The following is a 17,892-nucleotide window of genomic DNA, read 5'->3' as shown; positions in this document are numbered from 1 at the left end:
TGTAGATGTATATTTTTGAAGGAACGTGGAACACCACAGAAGCGTCTGGATATCAAGAGTTAACGACCTTGCGCGGGAGAAGATTAGGCCACAAATGTTGTTTTATAGTCGATACGACGTTCATTGCATGCTGTTGCGCCGTTTCCTGCAGTTCCGGATCGCCAGCGGTATTCGCCCGTCGGCGCCGTGGAAAGTGGCCGCGCGTGCACCCAGCAGTGGCCTCTGCGGGCCGCGCTCCACTCTCGCCCATCCCGGGACGGAAACGGGAACGGCTGTGACCCAGTGTGGTCGGCAGAGTGTCCGCAGACGTGGCCGAGCGGCGGCACCGAGCGGCCGGACCGGGACGCATCGCAGCGGCGGGCGGAGCACCGTGTCACACCGCACGTGCGCACCTCGTGGCGCAGCTCGTGTGTCTGGAGATTTCGACGTGTTTGGTGCTTCAGTGCGTTTGGGGTGTGTTGTGTGACTTGTAGCGTGCTTCAAGTGCGTTGACGTGGCGGCAGTGTGTGCGCACTGTGCGTGCGCGCGCGCGTGTGTGTGTGTGCTGTGGCGCGGAGGGCTCGGAAGTGCTGTGCGCTGAACCCGGAAGACCTCCCTGGAGACGGGCGGCGCTTATCGCCCGGTATATCCGAGCCGGCCCTCGCGTGTCGTGTCACCTGACGGTCTCGACGGCGTGACGGCTGCTGGGCCCGCCGCCGGATACTAAATACGCAGCGGCCGCCGGAGCGGGCCCGCGCCGCCCGCCTCCGCCGGCGCTCCGGTTTCCAGGCCGGGCGCCGCGCCGAATAATCGGGCTGATGCGGCGGGGGTGTGCGCGCGGCGGCGGCGGCCGGCGCCGGCAGACATGAGCCGGGGGCGGGCGGTGCCGCCGGCGCTGCTGCCGCTGCTGCTGCTGCTGGCTGCGGGAAGACTCGGCGCGCAGCAGGTGGCCCGCAGGGAGATAGTGATCGGCACCCGACTGGGCCGCCTCCAGGGCAGGCTCGAGTATGCCGAGACGTTCGACAGCGGCGGCGGCAGCCGCTACTACTACGCCTTCCGAGGGATCCCCTACGCCCGGCCTCCGATCGGCGACCTGCGCTGGGCGGTGAGTGCGCCGGGATGGGAAATGTACGGGGCAATGGATGTTCAGAGGGACCTGCTTGTTTTTCTATTTAATGTTAAGAGAGACGCTCAAAACTATCTGTGCCTAATTGACGGTGAACATGCATAGAGATGTGCTGCGCCCGCCTTTTCATATTTAGCCAATGTCCTTTCCCAATGTAGAAAGGTAGTTATGCAACGGTGCTGGTCGTGATTATCTTACTCGAAAGCGCTGCGCCATAGTCCATTATACCTAGTCAGCATGGTATGCCCCCACCCACGGCACCTTCACCTTGGCTCGCTGAGGCGCAGTATAGGGGCCGTTTTCCTCGTGGAATGTCATGACGGGCGAGTGGGCCCACCCGATGCGGCGTCATCTCCCCGTGGGCCGCGGGGCCGTCTTCTCAGCAGCGAGCTTGGCCAGGGGGATCGCAATTGACATCGCTGACTGATCTGTTCTTGTTCCCGCTTTTTGATTCCATTCCGAATGAACCATCGGTTTTATGCGGCTGCTAGTTGACGTCGCGGAGGTTCAATAATTATATTTTGAACAATAAAATATATAAATGATCCGCCAAATGATGAGTGGCAAAATGATCTGCTTCCGATAATTGGTTGTTCACTGGCACCGATAAGCGAACAATTCGGTTATATTGGTTGCAAATATATTCAATAAATATATGTTACAGGCCGTATGAAAACTCAGTCCGTTTGCAAACGGCTGGCCCAATTCAGGCCGTTTGCAAACGGCCTGGATAGCCCAGTCAGTATGCAAACGGACTGAAAAGTCAGACCGTTTGAATACGGGCTGAAATTCCAGGCTGTATGCAAACCGCCTGAAATTTCAGGCCGTTTGCAAACCGTCTAGGCCGTATGACAACTTTCCAGACACCAGGCCGTTTGCAAACGGTCTATAGGCATTTTGAAAACAATCTGGTCTGCATAAAGTTACAGCTGGACAATGTTGAGTTTGTTGAAGCACGACCGTTTCATGACATTGGCACCATGAAATCCTGAGGTGCATTCGGCATCCGGAAAAATATTGTCACTGGGATATTCTCCGTCGGAAAATTATTGTTGAGCGCCTATCTTCAGCATGTCTCGTTATCGCGATACCGTTCGTGATCCCCGATGATTCTCGCTAGTTCCGGAAAATTCTCCCTGCATCCCGATGACGAATGCAGGCCTGGTCAGGAAGAGATTAGCAGAACTGAGACCCGGCCCGTATAGCGCCCGGTCGACCCATGGGCTTCCCCCGACTTCAAAGTTTCGCCTTCCACCGCAATGGTCAAGTATTGCCGGCGTACGCCACCGGCCAGCCGCCGGCGGTCGACCGGGCGCGGTGAGGACTCTAAACCTCGCCCGCACATGGGGGGGGGGGTGGTTGCCCCCCCCAGGCAGTCTTTCTGCTCTGCACTCAACATTTTTAGAGCTAGAAGGCTGATTTTTCGTATAGCTGCTCGTCTATCCTTTCTTGATGTCCACTGAAAATTTCAAGTTTCTGTGATTTTTGGTTTCGGAGATATGACCTTGTTTTTCAGGTCATGTCATGACCCAAATGGCCAATTCTCAACATCTTGCGTTTGCCATGGGCCTTGTGAGCTTTTGACACCCTGATTTCGGCCTTTTTTGCCAGTCTTACCTCCCACCTATCATGGAACATGTTGTTCGACGATGTACAGGGGTCAAGGTCAGGGTCAAGGTCAACCTAGGTCATCTAAGATAATTGCGTTTTAGGCAAGCTGAATTTACTTTTTGTGAAGTTTTTTTGACTGCATTTTTGGTAAAAGCTTCTCAGATCATGATTTCATGTGATATGGACCCAAAAACAATCGGTGCACACATCAGTATACACACAGACACACACAGACATACAAACACATATAATTGACCTTGACCTAACTTGACCTGAAATGACCTCAGCAGCAAAATTCTGGTCGGAAATTCTGCGGCTCCAGTGGCGCAGTTGGTATGGCGTCGGTTCTGTGGTCGGGAGGACCCGGGTTCGATCCCCGGTGCCGCCCGGCTTCCGGACTGGCGTCCCCAACTGTGTCACTGGGGGGTGGGGTGGGCTCCCGCCTTGCACCGTAGCCCTGAGGAGGAGCAGGAGCCCTCCCATAAATGGGAAAACATATCCCGTGTGGAGGACGAGGAATAAATAAAAAAATAAAATAAAAAAGATAGTGTGACAAAGAGGTTCTAGCTGGCTTGGCACCAGAAAACAGCATCGTCATCGGTATTTGCTAAGCAGCGCACTTGATATCCAACGGTGACCCAAAACAGCAACATTTTTTAGTTTGACCTGACCTGGAAGGTCAATGACTGACCTGAGAAGGTAAAACTGGGTATCATTGGATTCGTCTCTTCCTAAAGAATCTTTTTGGTCTTTACTGCTAAGCTCTATCTCCAACAGGAACGAAATGGCGCGGGGGGGGGGGGGGGTGGCAACCACCCCCCCCCCATGTGCGTTCTAGGATGGGAAAATGGCATGTGCGGGCGAGGGCTAATGTGAACCAGTGGCGCGGGAACTTCTTCCAGACTGGGGGGGGGGGGGGCTGAACCATAATAGAGATCAACCTAGGGTACCCCTCAAATCTAGTTTTCTCACCGGTTTTAGGCCACTTATTTTTCAGACCTTGGCCTTTTCAACAAAAAAAAAACGAAAATATTTGCAAAAAGTCAGGTATTCCGTCTCAGCTGAGTGAAGAAACTACCGTTTTGGCAGCCTGGAATAAAGGTTTTAATCTGCCAAATGAGTTGCTGAGCCAGTGGAAGAGGTGGATTTTTCACTGGTACATGCTTTCTTCCTTAGTGACCCACAACCCCTAATTTGGAGAGGACAAGCTGCCCCAACGGTTCCTGACCTCATGAAAAGTTGTGGGGCACCGCCCCCACGGCCCCAGAGCTGTGGGAGCAAGCTTCCCCACTGCCCCCTCCGGCCCGGTTCCCGCGCCTATATGAATCTATGAAATTATGTTGGCAAATTTCCGATTTCGATTCCTCCAGCTGGGGGATCGTAGGCTCAACTACATTACGAACCCCCCCTTGCCGAAAAGTTGGAGGGGCTCAGTCCCGCTAGCCCCCTCCCCCCCCCCCAGGTTCCCGCGCCACTGATGTGAACTCTGATGTCTATTGCGCGCTCCGGCGTTTTATGCCGCAAAATAATCGGTGAGTCTTGTAGTGATACGTTTCACCAGACCTCACCACACCAGTAGTGGCTTCACCAGGCTCCATCAACTGGATGGCCGTACACAGGCGGACCGTGAACTTGTATCATTAGTAATATTGTCGAAAAACGGCCGGGCCGAGCATCAACACAGTAAGAAAATGTTCGACGTATGTAGACGAGTCATTCGGCATGGAATGCGCAAGCATTCACATGGATGCAACCTGATCATAGACCAGCCTGGATCTTCAGGCTGGTCAATCTTCAGAGGCTGTTGTACTTCACCAGACCGTTTGAAAACTGACTAGGCCGTTTTCAAACTGTCTAGGCCGTTTCAAACTGCCTAGGCCGTTTTCATACGGCCTGATATTTCAGGCGGTTTGCAAACGGCCGGCTTTTTCAGGCCGTTTTCAAACGGCCTGAATGGGCCGGGCCGTTTGCAAACGGACTGGGTTTTCATACGGTCTGTAACATATATATTGATCGTAGGCAGCGTTCTGAATACCTATTACCTATGCAATGGATAGTTTTCGTCGTAAGAGACAAACAAAGTTTGCTGGAGTCAACCGTTTCATGCCTTGCTCGTGTTTAGGACGTCCAATGAATGACAGCATCCCTTGAAAATAATAATTTGTTGTTACATGCTTAGCGTGATTAGTACAGAAAAGCTGTTTTATAATGGGCTTCCTTCCTGTGCTTTGCGTCAACTCCATGATTGTAAGAGTTGACTTGACATTATGCCGACATCCATCGTAAACGTTCATTTCATTATTCCACGCGTCCATATTCGGTGACCGGTTCAAAAGGATCAAAAGGCACTGCAATGCACAGATCAGGCACTGCGAATTGCAGTGCCTGATGTTTGCACTGCTCCGGGAAGATTGATGCTGTCGTGACATCTTCCTTTTACCGGGCTGCTTTGCGGCGTGTGTGGTTTTCCTGGATGCGTCCGATTTCAGCGTCAGAACGCCGCGTGTGAATTTCCTTATCTCCAGTATAGAGCTCACATCCATCCAGCGCTGTTTGCCGGGACTTCAAATAGCAGCCCGGGTCACACGATTATTACGCCTTGATGTATGGGAACTCCTGTGTGTACTTACAGCTCTCGCAGCATTACGTGGCTGGTTGCCAACAACAATAATCGATCATTACCTACATGTGTAAATGAATGCGTGTTTAGGCTGCAATGGGCTGTTCACAAACAGTGCCGAAGTGTCCGCACGAAACCTCTTCTCATTTCTTTTACTAGGTACGAGGCATGTTATTAGGTACATTTAATGTATGCAGTGGACAGAGGCCCGACACGGTCTGGCCCTGCCCTTCTCCTGCAATGTTGGCGAACCGCCACCCGCCTTAGCCCCATCCAGGTCAGCTGATAATGTGGATTGTGCACCCTACCCGACCCACCGACATTACCACTACCAGCAGCGGTGGCAGCGGGCAGGGAGCGGGCCTCAGCCCACATACCGACGCCAAGGCCTCGTCGGAACCGGGTCACAAACGGCGCCGGAACAGCCGGCCGGCCCTCTGACGGAGTCACTGCGGGTAGCTCCGGGTCGCACTGGGTATCTCCGGGTCACAACGGGTCACACTGTGGGTATCACCGAGTCACAAACGGCGCCGGAACAGCCGGCCGGCCACTGACGGAGAGTCACTGCGGGTATCTCCGGACTCTGCAGGCCACACTTTGGGTATCTCCGGGTCACACCGGGTCACCGCGGATATCAGAGGATCACGCGAGAGAGAGAGAGAGAGAGAGAGAGAGAGAGAGAGAGAGAGAGAGAGAGAGAGAGAGAGAGAGAGAGAGAGAGAGAGAGAGAGAGAGAGAGAGAGAGAGAGAGAGCGAGAGAGAAACCAGACGACCTGGGCTACGTAATGCTGAAATAAGCTTGCGAATGGAATAACCACATCGTGACCTTGTGTCACGCTGAACCAGTTATCTACACTTAGTCTCGATGATTTTCTCCTAACCCTCAATGATAAAAACGCAATGTCACAGTTGGACACATTTTGTCGCCTTGACATATTTAGAGCACCTCGTCACGCTTGACATAGTCTATAGGAGGCTTGCTCGTCATTCCGTGACCAAACATGCCCCACAATGCAATGCAGAAAGTTTGACGTGAGACGTATTTTGTCGCATCGTGAGCATCCGGGTACGTTTAAAACGAGCTAACGTACAGCCCTCTGCAAACTGCGTGGTAGGTAGGCATTCTTTTTTCGATAAAACCGGGAATAACGCAAATACTACCTATGCCATCGGTCACTCGGAAATAGTAACAGCAAGACGCACGAGACTCCGCACCTTAGATTGGCATTATCATCGTATTCATTTTCCATTCAGTTTGGCGACAAAACCCAAAAGTTTATATATGCGCCCAAAACAAACTTTTGCATTTTATTGCCATTCAAGGTGTAAAGTTTGTTTAGAGATGGACGCAGTCGAAGGAGTGGAGCATTGTGCATCTATACGTATTTACAGTGAGTTCCGACCGACTGATAACATAGCCTTTGAGTTTTTATCGGTTTTGTAAAAAAAAGAATACCTACCAGCAGTCTGCTGAGGGCTGTACAGTGTACATGTAATGTAATTGTGGGAAAGCAGCACGAGCGTTGTAGAAAAAGGAAGCAGCCGTTTTAGTCGGCATTCCTATCTCCACATGGCGTTGGAATGAACACAGAAAATGAATTCACTAGATTTCCCTTAGCGTGGTTATCTCATCTGATGTCTGTGGTGATATGATCCAATGTAGCGATAATCCGGTGGATGTGAGCCGCCCGCCGTGCTCTCCCCGGTCGGCGGGGTGATGAGGGCGCTCCTCGGGAGGCGGCCCCGGACCGAGCGGTTAGGGCGCTCGGTAGGCGGCCCCTGGCTGAGCGGTTATAGGGCGCTCCTCGGGAGGCGGCCGCTGACCGAGCGGTTAGGGCGCTCCTCGGGAGGCGGCCCCTGGCCGGGCGGTTAGGGCGCTCGGGAGGCAGGCGGCCCCTGACCGGGCGGCTAGGGCGCTCTGAGGCAGGCGGTCGCCGGGCGGTTAGGGCGCTCTGGAGGCAGGCGGCCCCTGACCGGGCGGCTAGGGCGCTCTGAGGCAGGCGGTCGCCGGGCGGTTAGGGCGCTCTGGAGGCAGGCGGCCCCTGACCGGGCGGCTAGGGCGCTCTGAGGCAGGCGGTCGCCGGGCGGTTAGGGCGCTCTGGAGGCAGGCGGCCGCCGGGCCGGGCGGCTGAGGAGTCGTGCCGGCCGACCCGGTTGGTGTCCGTCCCTCCGGCCCGCTGACCCGTGGGTGACCGGTGGGCGGTGCGTGGCGCGCGCGGTATATACCACCCGGGCGGCCGGACGGCGCTCTCCTCCGGCCGTCACGAGCTGTAACGGTCTCAGATAGTCCGGACCGCCGCTCAGATCGGCTCCGACACAGGCAGAACTCCGGTAATGGAATGCGCGACAGGCTGCCCGACTCCCATCAGCGAGCGCTGCCCGTCCGCTCTGTTGCCTTCATTACGTCTGTCGTCGGGTGGAATGCGGTCACTGTGGGAGGCTCACTCATGTGACTGAGTATGCAAAGTAAGGCCTATATTCTCAGGGCCTGCCTGTGTGTGACTTCCTTCCGGTAGGTGAACGGGAAGAATCCTCGCCTTTATGTGGAACGGATCCGCGGGGAAGTGGCCGTTTTTGCACGCCCTGCCGACCGCCCTGACTGCCGGGTGGTTACACGTGCACAATGCCTAACCACGGAGCGTGGAGTCCTATAATGGGCCGCTAACCATTCGACCCGGACTGCTGCCTCCGGTAATGAATGGCGGTCTCGCTCGCTTACTGTTCGGCAAGCATTATTCGAACTACGAACCCTAGACCGTGGTAGGAGGGAAACACTGGGACTCATGGGAGACTGGAAATGAAACATAGTTTGTAAGAAGTACCGTGATGTTGACGTGACGTGTGCTTGCACATCAGTGATTTGAGGTCCGTATTTCAAGAGATTGTAACGCTAGTGTTGGGCAATCCTATAGACCTACTATAGTACATAACGTCTTTCATTGCTATTTGACAACATATATTTGCGTCGCGATGCTCCTGTATGCTTATAACGCTACTGTATGACGCTATGATCGTAATGTTACACGGTCTGACGGTATGCCTTACCGCCCTATGTGACGGTATGGCTGTAACTCTACCGCTATGTGACGGCATGGCTGTAACTCCAGAGTTATGTGACGGTCTGCCAGTGACGCCGATGTGTGACGCTATGCGCGTTTTTCTGCCCCTCAGGAGCCGCGGCCGGCAGAGAGCTGGTCGGGCACGCTGGACGCCCGCTCGTTCCGTGACTTTTGTCCGCAGTATGACGTCAACACGGACACGGTGGAGGGACAGGAGGACTGCCTCTACCTCAACGTCTTCACGCCCTTCCTACCAGGTAGATACCTCCGCTTGTCGGCGGCTAATTATCGGCAAACATATGACCTTTTTATTCTCCCGCAATTAACGTAAAATTAACGGTTTAGAAAAGTATGACATCGAGCACAAATATTGTGAAAGTGGCGCCGACGGCTACGCCTTTAACCTGCTTTGCTGCAATTAAATATGACATTTAGCATGCACCTTTTATAAAGCTCATGTTTTGTAGCGTTCACGTTGAAGGTCTACTCTAAACGTCATAGCGGGGGAATTTTTAACAAGTATCGACGCAGCCATTCGCAATAGAAACTATTAACTGTCATGAATGGCTAATATCCACATCTGACCTGTGACCGCCTGTGACCGTACCGTCCTGTCCGCTCTGTCGCAGGCCAGCTGTCGGCCAGCGGCGGTGGCGGCGCGCCCGGCGGCGGCCTGCTGCCGGTGCTGGTGGTAGTGCACGGCGGAGACTTTGTGCGCGGCGCCGCCAGTCTGCTGGGCCCCCAGCGACTCATGAGGGAGGACGTCGTGCTGGTGACGCTCAACTACCGGCTCGGCGTGCTCGGTGAGTGGGGACACGGTGCCGCCCGACCGCTACCGGTGGACAGAGGAGGCAGAGAGGGCTGGGCTCATGGATTTGTGGGGCCAGAGTCTTGAGATTACTGGAAATATCAGTACCTCGTTTTTAGCGATACTTGCTGGTACACCAGCTCTGTATCGTATACTGTATCGTAAACTCAAACACTCAGAGAGACTTAGACGACGGCACGATATAGGTATGAACCGCTGTTTATACCACCGGTGACCACCAGTATCTGTCGGCGTCGGTAGGGTTCATGAGCAGCGGCTACCCGGAGCTGGCCGGAAACTACGGCCTGCTAGATGTCATCCAGGCGCTCTCCTGGGTCCGGGACGCGGCGCGAGACTTTGCCGGCGACCCGTCACGGGTCACCCTCGTGGGTCACGGCGCCGGCGCCGCCATGGCGCACATCCTGATGCTCTCACCACGCGCCAAAGGTAATTAGGAGCACAGATGGTGGGACGTGTCTCCGTTTATAATTTTATATACTTACGCGAAAACCAGAGAGCGTATAATGACAGTGAAAAGGAAGACCCAGCCTGTCACTTTTCACAAGTGTTCATCTATTTACAACCGAATACATATTTCTTCAGCCAGTATGTGTGTGGGCAGGTCTGTTCCAGCGCGTCGTCCTGCAGAGCGGCAGCAGCCTCTGTCCATGGTCCGTCGAGCCAGAGCCGTACGACGCCGCCGCCCTGCTCTCCGACGACCTGGACTGCGGACGGGGCGACCGCGACTGTCTGCTCTCCCGGTCCGCCCAGCAGCTGGTCAGCGCAGCGCACCGGCGCATGGTGAGGGGCTCGGCCCTGGGTCCACGGTTTGGGGAGTGTCCATGGTGAGGTAGGCTCGACCCTGGGTCCATGGTTTGGGGAGTGTCCATGGTGAGAAGCCTCGACTCTGGGTCCATGGTTTGGGGAGGGTGGTTGGTGAGGGTCCATGGTTGGGGTCCATGGTGAGGTAGGCTGGGCTCTGGGGAGCGCCCTCCGTGTCACCCGTCATCAGTGCTACCCAAGGCTGCTTCACTAAATAAGCTACCTGTTGCGTCATTGACGCTTTGGTATCGCTTGATTTGTAGTGCATGACGTCCCCTTTTCATTCAGTAGTCGGTGACTTGATGCGTAACTTCGATTGGTGAATAATTTTACCTAGAAAGAAGCACAACTTTTTATGTGTGGTGATACGAAAAAGCAAGTGATTCATCCGTTCCGCTGGTGCAACGCCTTATTATCGGCAAGTGGTTTTGTTACTTTACGCCCTAATAACGCCTGTTTTTGCGCAGCAGAGGTATAAGACCTGTGACCGGTTTAGCCATTATCCTCCAGTCGTGCCTTTTGTGCGTTTGACATATGGTTTGTCAGTTAGCTGCATTGGGTCTGTGTTTGTCAGTTTCGCCGGTCTGTGTTTGTCGGTTGCAGAGATTTGTCAGTTTGCCCGAGTCGCGCCTGTCTGTGCGTTTGACACATGTTAGCTGCATTAGGTTTGTGTTTGTCGGTTGCAGAGGTGTGTCAGTTTCGCCGCGGTGTGTGTTTGTCGGTTGCAGAGGTGTGTCAGTTTCGCCGGTGTGTGTTTGTCGGTTGCAGAGGTTTGTCAGTTTCGCCGGTGTGTGTTTGTCGGTTGCAGAGGTTTGTCAGTTTCGCCGGTGTGTGTTTGTCGGCTGCAGAGTTGTATCAGTTTCGCCGGTGTGTGTTTGTCGGTTGCAGAGGTTTGTCAGTTTCGCCGGTGTGTGTTTGTCGGTTGCAGAGGTTTGTCAGTTTCGCCGGTGTGTGTTTGTCGGTTGCAGAGGTTTGTCAGTTTCGCCGGTGTGTGTTTGTCGGTTGCAGAGGTTTGTCAGTTTCGCCGGTGTGTGTTTGTCGGTTGCAGAGGTTTGTCAGTTTCGCCGGTGTGTGTTTGTCGGTTGCAGAGGTTTGTCAGTTTCGCCGGTGTGTGTTTGTCGGTTGCAGAGGTTTGTCAGTTTCGCCGGTGTGTGTTTGTCGGTTGCAGAGGTTTGTCAGTTTCGCCGCGGTGTGTGTTTGTCGGTTGCAGAGGTTTGTCAGTTTCGCCGGTGTGTGTTTGTCGGTTGCAGAGGTTTGTCAGTTTCGCCGGTGTGTGTTTGTCGGTTGCAGAGGTGTGTCAGTTTCGCCGGTGTGTGTTTGTCGGTTGCAGAGGTGTGTCAGTTTCGCCGGTGTGTGTTTGTCGGTTGCAGAGGTGTGTCAGTTTCGCCGGTGTGTGTTTGTCGGTTGCAGAGGTTTGTCAGTTTCGCCGGTGTGTGTTTGTCGGCTGCAGAGTTGTATCAGTTTCGCCGGTGTGTGTTTGTCGGTTGCAGAGGTTTGTCAGTTTTGCCGGCCACATGCGGCCGGTGGTGGACGCCGCGCTCCGGTCGGCGCCGGTGCTGCCCGCTGAGCCCCGCTCGCTGCTGGAGGCGCGCGACTTCACCCAGCTGCCGCTGCTGGCCGGCCTGGTGCGGGACGAGGCCCTACAGACCGTCCTCTGTGCGTATACCACGGGGTCTTCCTCCTATACCACCTTATACCAGTAGCTTATCTAAATTGTATCACAAAACGTACGAATGATTGTTCATTTTTGATGGAACACTTAGTACGCGCTTATTATTGTTCTACCTGACTGTTTTTGTCGATGGTGCGTGATCCAATATCCATCTAACTACTGTCCACAGACCAGTATTTGGAGGCGGAGCGACCGACCGACGGCTACTACATGGAGCACAGCGTGATCGACTGGACACTGGAGCAGCTGTTTAGTTACAACTTCAGCCACCAGTCGGCGCTGGTGACGGCCGTCAAACGACTCTACCTGACCGACCTCGACTACAGCCGGCCAGCAGAGGTCATCCCCAGGCTCACTGAGGTACGAGAGACCTTACAGAGACCAGGAATGTAGAAATCTGGAAGATAGTTATCAATTTCACCAATAGACTTACTGATCGCTTTTTAACTCGTGCGGGCTATGTGGTTATCTGGGTCACTTGCAGTCTTTCCGACGAGTGTGACCAATACCGACACTGACCCGTTCTCTGTGCTGCCGACTGCTCCGGCCGACCTCTATACAGCTACTGACGGACGCCTGGTACACGACCTGCCACGACCTGACGGTGCGTCTGCACGCGGCCGCCGGTCCCGTCTACAGCTACCTGATGGCGCACCGCGTCCCGGGCGGGCCGAGCCGCGTGCGGCCACTGGCGCAGCGGCTGCGCAGCCGCGGGCTCGACTCGGCGCTTCTCGACTCAGGTAGGGTGGGGGGGGGGGGGGGCGACTGGCTCACAGCAGCTCCAGAGAGCAGAGAGCAGAGAATGTGTCAGCGATGTGTGCAATGTGCATACAGGCGCAGAGGTGGTGTAGCTATCGCGAATCATTTGGATGTCGATGCCATGCTGAAACGTGGGGCAATGAGGAGGAATACAGATCCTCATGTAGGTTTATTTGTATATGTTCCCTATCAGGCAGCACGTCAGTGCTTCCCGGCAGATGTGCTGTTTAGTGTTTGTTTACCACGGTGTCATTGCCGCCCGGCGTCCTGATGTCGTGACTGTGCCACTGGCCGCAGGTGTGAGCCACGGTGACGACCTGCTCTACCTGTTCCGGTCTCCGATCTCGTTTGGCCAGCACTCGGCCTCGGACAATCTGATGTCGGAGGTGCTCACCACCTACTGGGCCAACTTCGCGCGCACTGGGTACGCCGCACGGAGTTTGTTTGTTTTGTTGGCTTAGGCCCTTTCGGTCCAATGAGGCCATTGCAGAGCCGCGAGTATCATAGGAACTAGAGGGAGACATTGGTCTATGTAGACAGGCATCCCAGAGAGTCACCGGGGCTGAGCACATCCGAATGGACAGGCCGACCAGCCACAAGGACACTCACTGCACCCGGCTACGGGTGGCTCCCTCAGGAATGAATGCCTTTAAGGTACTGTAAGCCAGGTTATGTCATGTTGATGATCTTGTCTAATAGCACATCTGCCTCTGATGATGCACGGAGCTCTCTGACGTTATCCCATGTCCCAGGGCGCCGACAGTGGCTGGCGTGGACCCGTCAGGCCGACCAGCCTGGACAGTGTCATCTAGTGAGCAGGTGGCATACTACAACTTGTCGGTATCGCCACTGCCCATGCTGCCTGGTTACAGGGCAAGGGTGAGTCGACTCGTCATTTACTTATGAGCGTATCTAAGAAGTAAGGCATCCCCCAACAGCAACTTTCAAAGTTGGCCGCATCCTCATACAATGACCGAACTCGAGCAGACCTCACCATATCGTGTTGATCACGACATTACACCAAAAAATGCTGTTTGAAAAGAGATAATCGTTGGCCGCGCCGTACGACTTGACTAACACCTTTTACACTTAGCGTATATAATATCTGGTGCCTGTGGTACGTTTATTTCTCATCGGCTATTTGACATGATAAATAATACCTCTGCCCGGTCTCAGGAGTCCGCGTTCTGGCTGGACTCTCTGACACCTCTGTCCGGTCTCAGGAGGCGGGGTGGACTCTCTGACACCTCTGTCCGTCCTCAGGAGGCGGCCTTCTGGCTGGACTCCCTGCTCCTGGTGGAGGAGGAGGCGGGGTGGACTCTCTGACACCTCTGCCCGTTCTCAGGAGGGGGGGGGGGGTGGACTCTCTGACACCCCTGCCCGTTCTCAGGAGGCGGCCTTCTGGCTGGACTCCCTGCCCCTGGTGGAGGAGGAGGCGGGGAGGTCGTACGCCTTCCAGGTGGCCACGTGGACTCTGCTGGCGCTCTGCCTGCTGCTGGCGGTCGCCCTGGCGGCCGCTGTCGCCGTCTGCATCGCCCGTGGCCGGAAGGACGGCTACGACAGCGACGACGTCATCAGCAAGGTAATGACGTCAGTGGGTGATAACGGGAGTTTGGCAGTGCAGTTGAGTGAAGGGCTGGACGTGTGGGGTAAACATTTCGGTCACTGGTGAGGTCATGAAGGGCATAGATTAACCCTCGCCCATGTAGGGGGGGGGGGGGGTTGGTGCAACCCCCCCCCCCCTGAGGTTTTTCGGAAATAGCGCAAAAACGGCGGCGCGCAGCGCCGCCAAATTTTGGGTACCTTATGGGGCAAACCTTGCGCATCTTTTAATAAAAAAAATTTGACCGGGTCATGTCAGGTCACGGAGTTATGACGTCACAAAGGGAACAGCCTCAGGCCGGATTTTCACAAACTGAGTGCCAACGCCCGAGGTTTCCTGCCGGTGGTACGGACATCGGTTGATGGATCGTGATGAAACTTCCCATGCATGTTGGGGCAAGTATTGGCTATCATATGGTATAAGAAACTTGACCGGGTCAGGTCAGGTCACGGAGCTATGACGTCACAAGAGGAACAGCGTCCGGTACTATTTTTGAAAAGCGCCCGAACCACTATTTTGCTAATTCTTGTCACCTCAATGGGAATATGCAGCAATATTAGCTTCTATAGGGAGCAAATGGACATCCCAAATCCAAAAATACAATCAGATTTCAAAAATTTAAATTTTGATTTTTCGAATTTCTGCCGCCGACTGTGACCTTGCCGACTTCCGGCGCTCCCAACGCGCCATTTTTAGAGCTAGGGAAACGAAATACATACCAAACGATAGAGAATTGATCAAGGAACACGATAGTGAAGGTTTCAAGTAGGATATCTCCCACCGTTTTGCCGCAATCGCCGCGGAAAATTTGAAAAAGTCTATTTTTCCGAAAATTTGACCTTTGACCGGTCAAAAGTAGGTCAAATGTTGACCTAGGACCAAAAAATATACCACCAATCGCGAGATCTCGGCGAGAGCAATCCGTTGGTCTTTTCCGCTAAGCTCTACGACGCTCCGTTTTCAAACGCCAAGGGGGGGGGTCGCACCAACCCCCCCCCCCTGCATGGGCGAAGGTGGCAGATCGCCGTTTACGGGCGAGGGTTAACCCGCGCCCCGCTGGGCTATTCAGCCATACGCGCCCTGCTGGGGGGGGCAGATTCTGCCCCCCCTGTCTAACTTCCGAACCGATGGTCGTAGAAAGACGGGGAAAACGGCAATCGAAAGCTCTCAACAAGGCGGATCTTAAGAGCCCAAATTTTTTGCTTAAGTAGGTCAGAGGTCAGGTCAAGGTCAGGTCAAGGGTACAAATACAAGTTTCTACAGTATCGGCCTTGCACCGTAGTTGCCGAAGAATGGACTGAGACTGATTGCCCAAAACGTGTTCTTAGACTACCAAGACAATATTCATTGCACACAATGTCATTCAAAGGTCAAGGTCAAGGTCAGGTCAGGTCAGGTCAGGTCACCAAAAACAAAATATAGAAAAGGGCATGTGCGACACATGTTTTATGGGTCATTTTACTCATGGAATTCAATAGGCACACTCAATAAGTGATATGGACCACCTCTGGATGAATTTTAGGTCGAGGTCAGGTCAAGGTCAGGTCAAGTGAGGTCAAATTTTGAAGTTGGTTGTTAAGGCCTAAAAAGGTGTCTATTCGATGCAGTTTTTCACGGCGAATCGAATGGTGCTATTTTTGTTTCCGTACGAGGTCTAGAACTTCCAAAAAAATCATTTTTCAAAATTTTTGTGTGTCGTGACGTCATAAAATTTTGAATAACTCCCACATTTTTGAACCGATTCTTCTAAAAATTTGTATGTAGGTGCACATAGACCACTTCTTTGACATATATTCCGGTTTTTTCGATAAACTCAAAATTTTGGATTTTATAAATATTTTCCCAAAAAAGTCGGTTTTTTGGAAAATTTTTGGCCAAAATCCAAAATTTTCAAAAAACCGAGATAGCCATTTGATAGACAAAGTAGAGTCACGTATAACCTTTTTTGTTACGTCTTGATTCCTTTAAAAATGAAGATGTTAGCGGCGTTTGAAATTTTGCCGTTTTTGAGGCGAAAATGGCGAACATGACGTCACTAAAACGTCAATTTCTCAAAAAATTCCGACGGATTTTGCTCAAATTTTCAGGGAACGTGTCAAATTGATGTATGATAAGGTACTGAAAGTTTGACGTCGCTGGCGTAACGCGTTTAGAAGTTATTGGCGAAAAACGGGAGGGGGGGCAGATTCTGCCCCCCCCCCCCCAGCGGGGCGCGGGCTTATATCCTGCTCTGTTTCGTTTCACCGTCGCTGTGCTGGTTGGCAGTGGTTGGCTTCCCTGTCCTGGCCAGGGTCGGCATTATAACGATCGATTTCATTTAAATGTCAAGAAGACTGGTAGGTAAACACAAACGACTGAAGCTATTTTGTGAATCTACTAACAAAATGAAGTATATCGAAAATGGTTGACATCTTCTTGACTTGAGGTCATTTGGTTTTGAACTTACGAAGTTTACCAAATTAATCGATAAAATAGAATATATCCATATCGGTGCGATAAGAACATGTCCGAAATGATACGTTTCATTTGCTACTCATGTTGTTCCTGTATCCCTGCCTGACACGTTTCTCAGTCATGTATACCACTGCCTGACCTGCGTCCCTCCCGTGTGTCACTATCTGACCTGCGTCCCTCCCGTGTCACTATCTGACCCGCGTCCCTCCCGTGTCACTATCTGACCCGCGTCCCTCCCGTGTCACTATCTGACCCGCGTCCCTCCCGCCCCACTATCTGACCCGCGTCCCTCCCGTGTGTCACTGCCTGACCCGCGTCCCTCCGCGCGGTGCAGGTGATGCGGTCGGTCCGGAGCAGCACCACCGGATGATGGTCAGAGGGGGAGATGGTTCAGATCTGTCCAGAGGCGGCGGTCACCACCTCATCTGAGGACCTGGTGCAGGCCTCCCGCACCACCTACCTGTGACCTAGCCGGTCACCAGTCGGTCACCAGTCACCAGTCCGCCACTGGCCGGCAGCTGGCGTCTGCTCCCAGTGGTTTGCGGCGTAGCCGTGCCAGTGCTCGGGCAATCTGACTGTCTCCCCCATCGAAGGCAATGCTCGCCAAGTTACGCGTGATGACTGTCGCGCGCGTCATATGCCTGAATCCAGAAAACATGCCCCGATTATAGTACTATAATACTGTATAGCCCCGAGTTCCATCTCCTTACTTAAGGAGATGGAACTCTGGGCTCTGATTGTAATGTGACGGACCCGAGACGGAAGGGACTTTCAGTCGCCAGACAGCGGGATATCCCGGCTCGAGATAGCTCGGGAAGTCCTGTCACCAGAGTGTGAGGCTGGGAACGTCCCGGCGCCCCCCGACTGAGGGAGCCCGATACCACCCAGGTGTTTTCCGTCCCCGCCCGCCACCAGCGCGGCGGCCTGCTGTCAGCCAGACGTGCCAGTGCAGAGACCTAGCGCGTTTGTGAGCGCAGTTGTGTTAACCAAAGCAGATTATTTATGAATATCATATATTGTTGGTGGCCAAATGTGAGACGTCAAGCGTAGGCTGATGCGCGAGTTTATGTAGTACCTGCATTTAATGGTATATTTTATTCAGGCATATTTGTGATACGAGGATAGTGTAGCCGTCGAACAATATTTCCGTAGTATAGATTAGTTACTAGCATTTAGGAAAGACTATGTAGTCAGTCTTCGAGATCAATGTATGCATTTGCTGCATCTGCAATGTCCAATGCGCTCTCATTGTCCACTGTTTCTACTGATGCTGTACCTGGTCAAATACAACTTAGTGACTGAATGCTAGCAATTTCGCGTTGGCTATCAAAGGTAAAGTGCCTAACATTCGTTCGCATCTAATATGCTGTGTTGACGTT

At 53.4% G+C, this 17,892-nt stretch overlaps 1 protein-coding gene across 1 annotated transcript; it reads left to right on the top strand.

The window, feature by feature from the left end:
* The first annotated feature begins 357 nt into the window (after positions 1 to 357).
* LOC122374192 (neuroligin-3-like) lies at positions 358 to 17,816 on the top strand. The gene is made up of 12 exons (XM_043352800.1): positions 358 to 1,084; positions 8,508 to 8,652; positions 9,025 to 9,198; positions 9,465 to 9,650; positions 9,826 to 10,004; positions 11,516 to 11,681; positions 11,867 to 12,057; positions 12,260 to 12,437; positions 12,754 to 12,880; positions 13,209 to 13,335; positions 13,847 to 14,038; positions 16,848 to 17,816. The coding sequence occupies exons 1-12, from the start codon at positions 845 to 847 to the stop codon at positions 16,881 to 16,883; spliced, it is 1,941 nt and encodes a 646-aa protein (XP_043208735.1). The 5' UTR covers positions 358 to 844; the 3' UTR covers positions 16,884 to 17,816.
* Positions 17,817 to 17,892: the final 76 nt, after the last annotated feature.

Source organism: Amphibalanus amphitrite, unplaced genomic scaffold (assembly GCF_019059575.1).
Source record: "Amphibalanus amphitrite isolate SeventyFive unplaced genomic scaffold, NRLGWU_Aamphi_draft 001617F_arrow, whole genome shotgun sequence".
Classification (NCBI taxonomy): Eukaryota; Metazoa; Arthropoda; class Thecostraca; order Balanomorpha; family Balanidae; genus Amphibalanus; species Amphibalanus amphitrite.
Note: the sequence above shows the minus strand (reverse complement) of the source record. Positions and strands in the feature narration are given on the sequence as shown.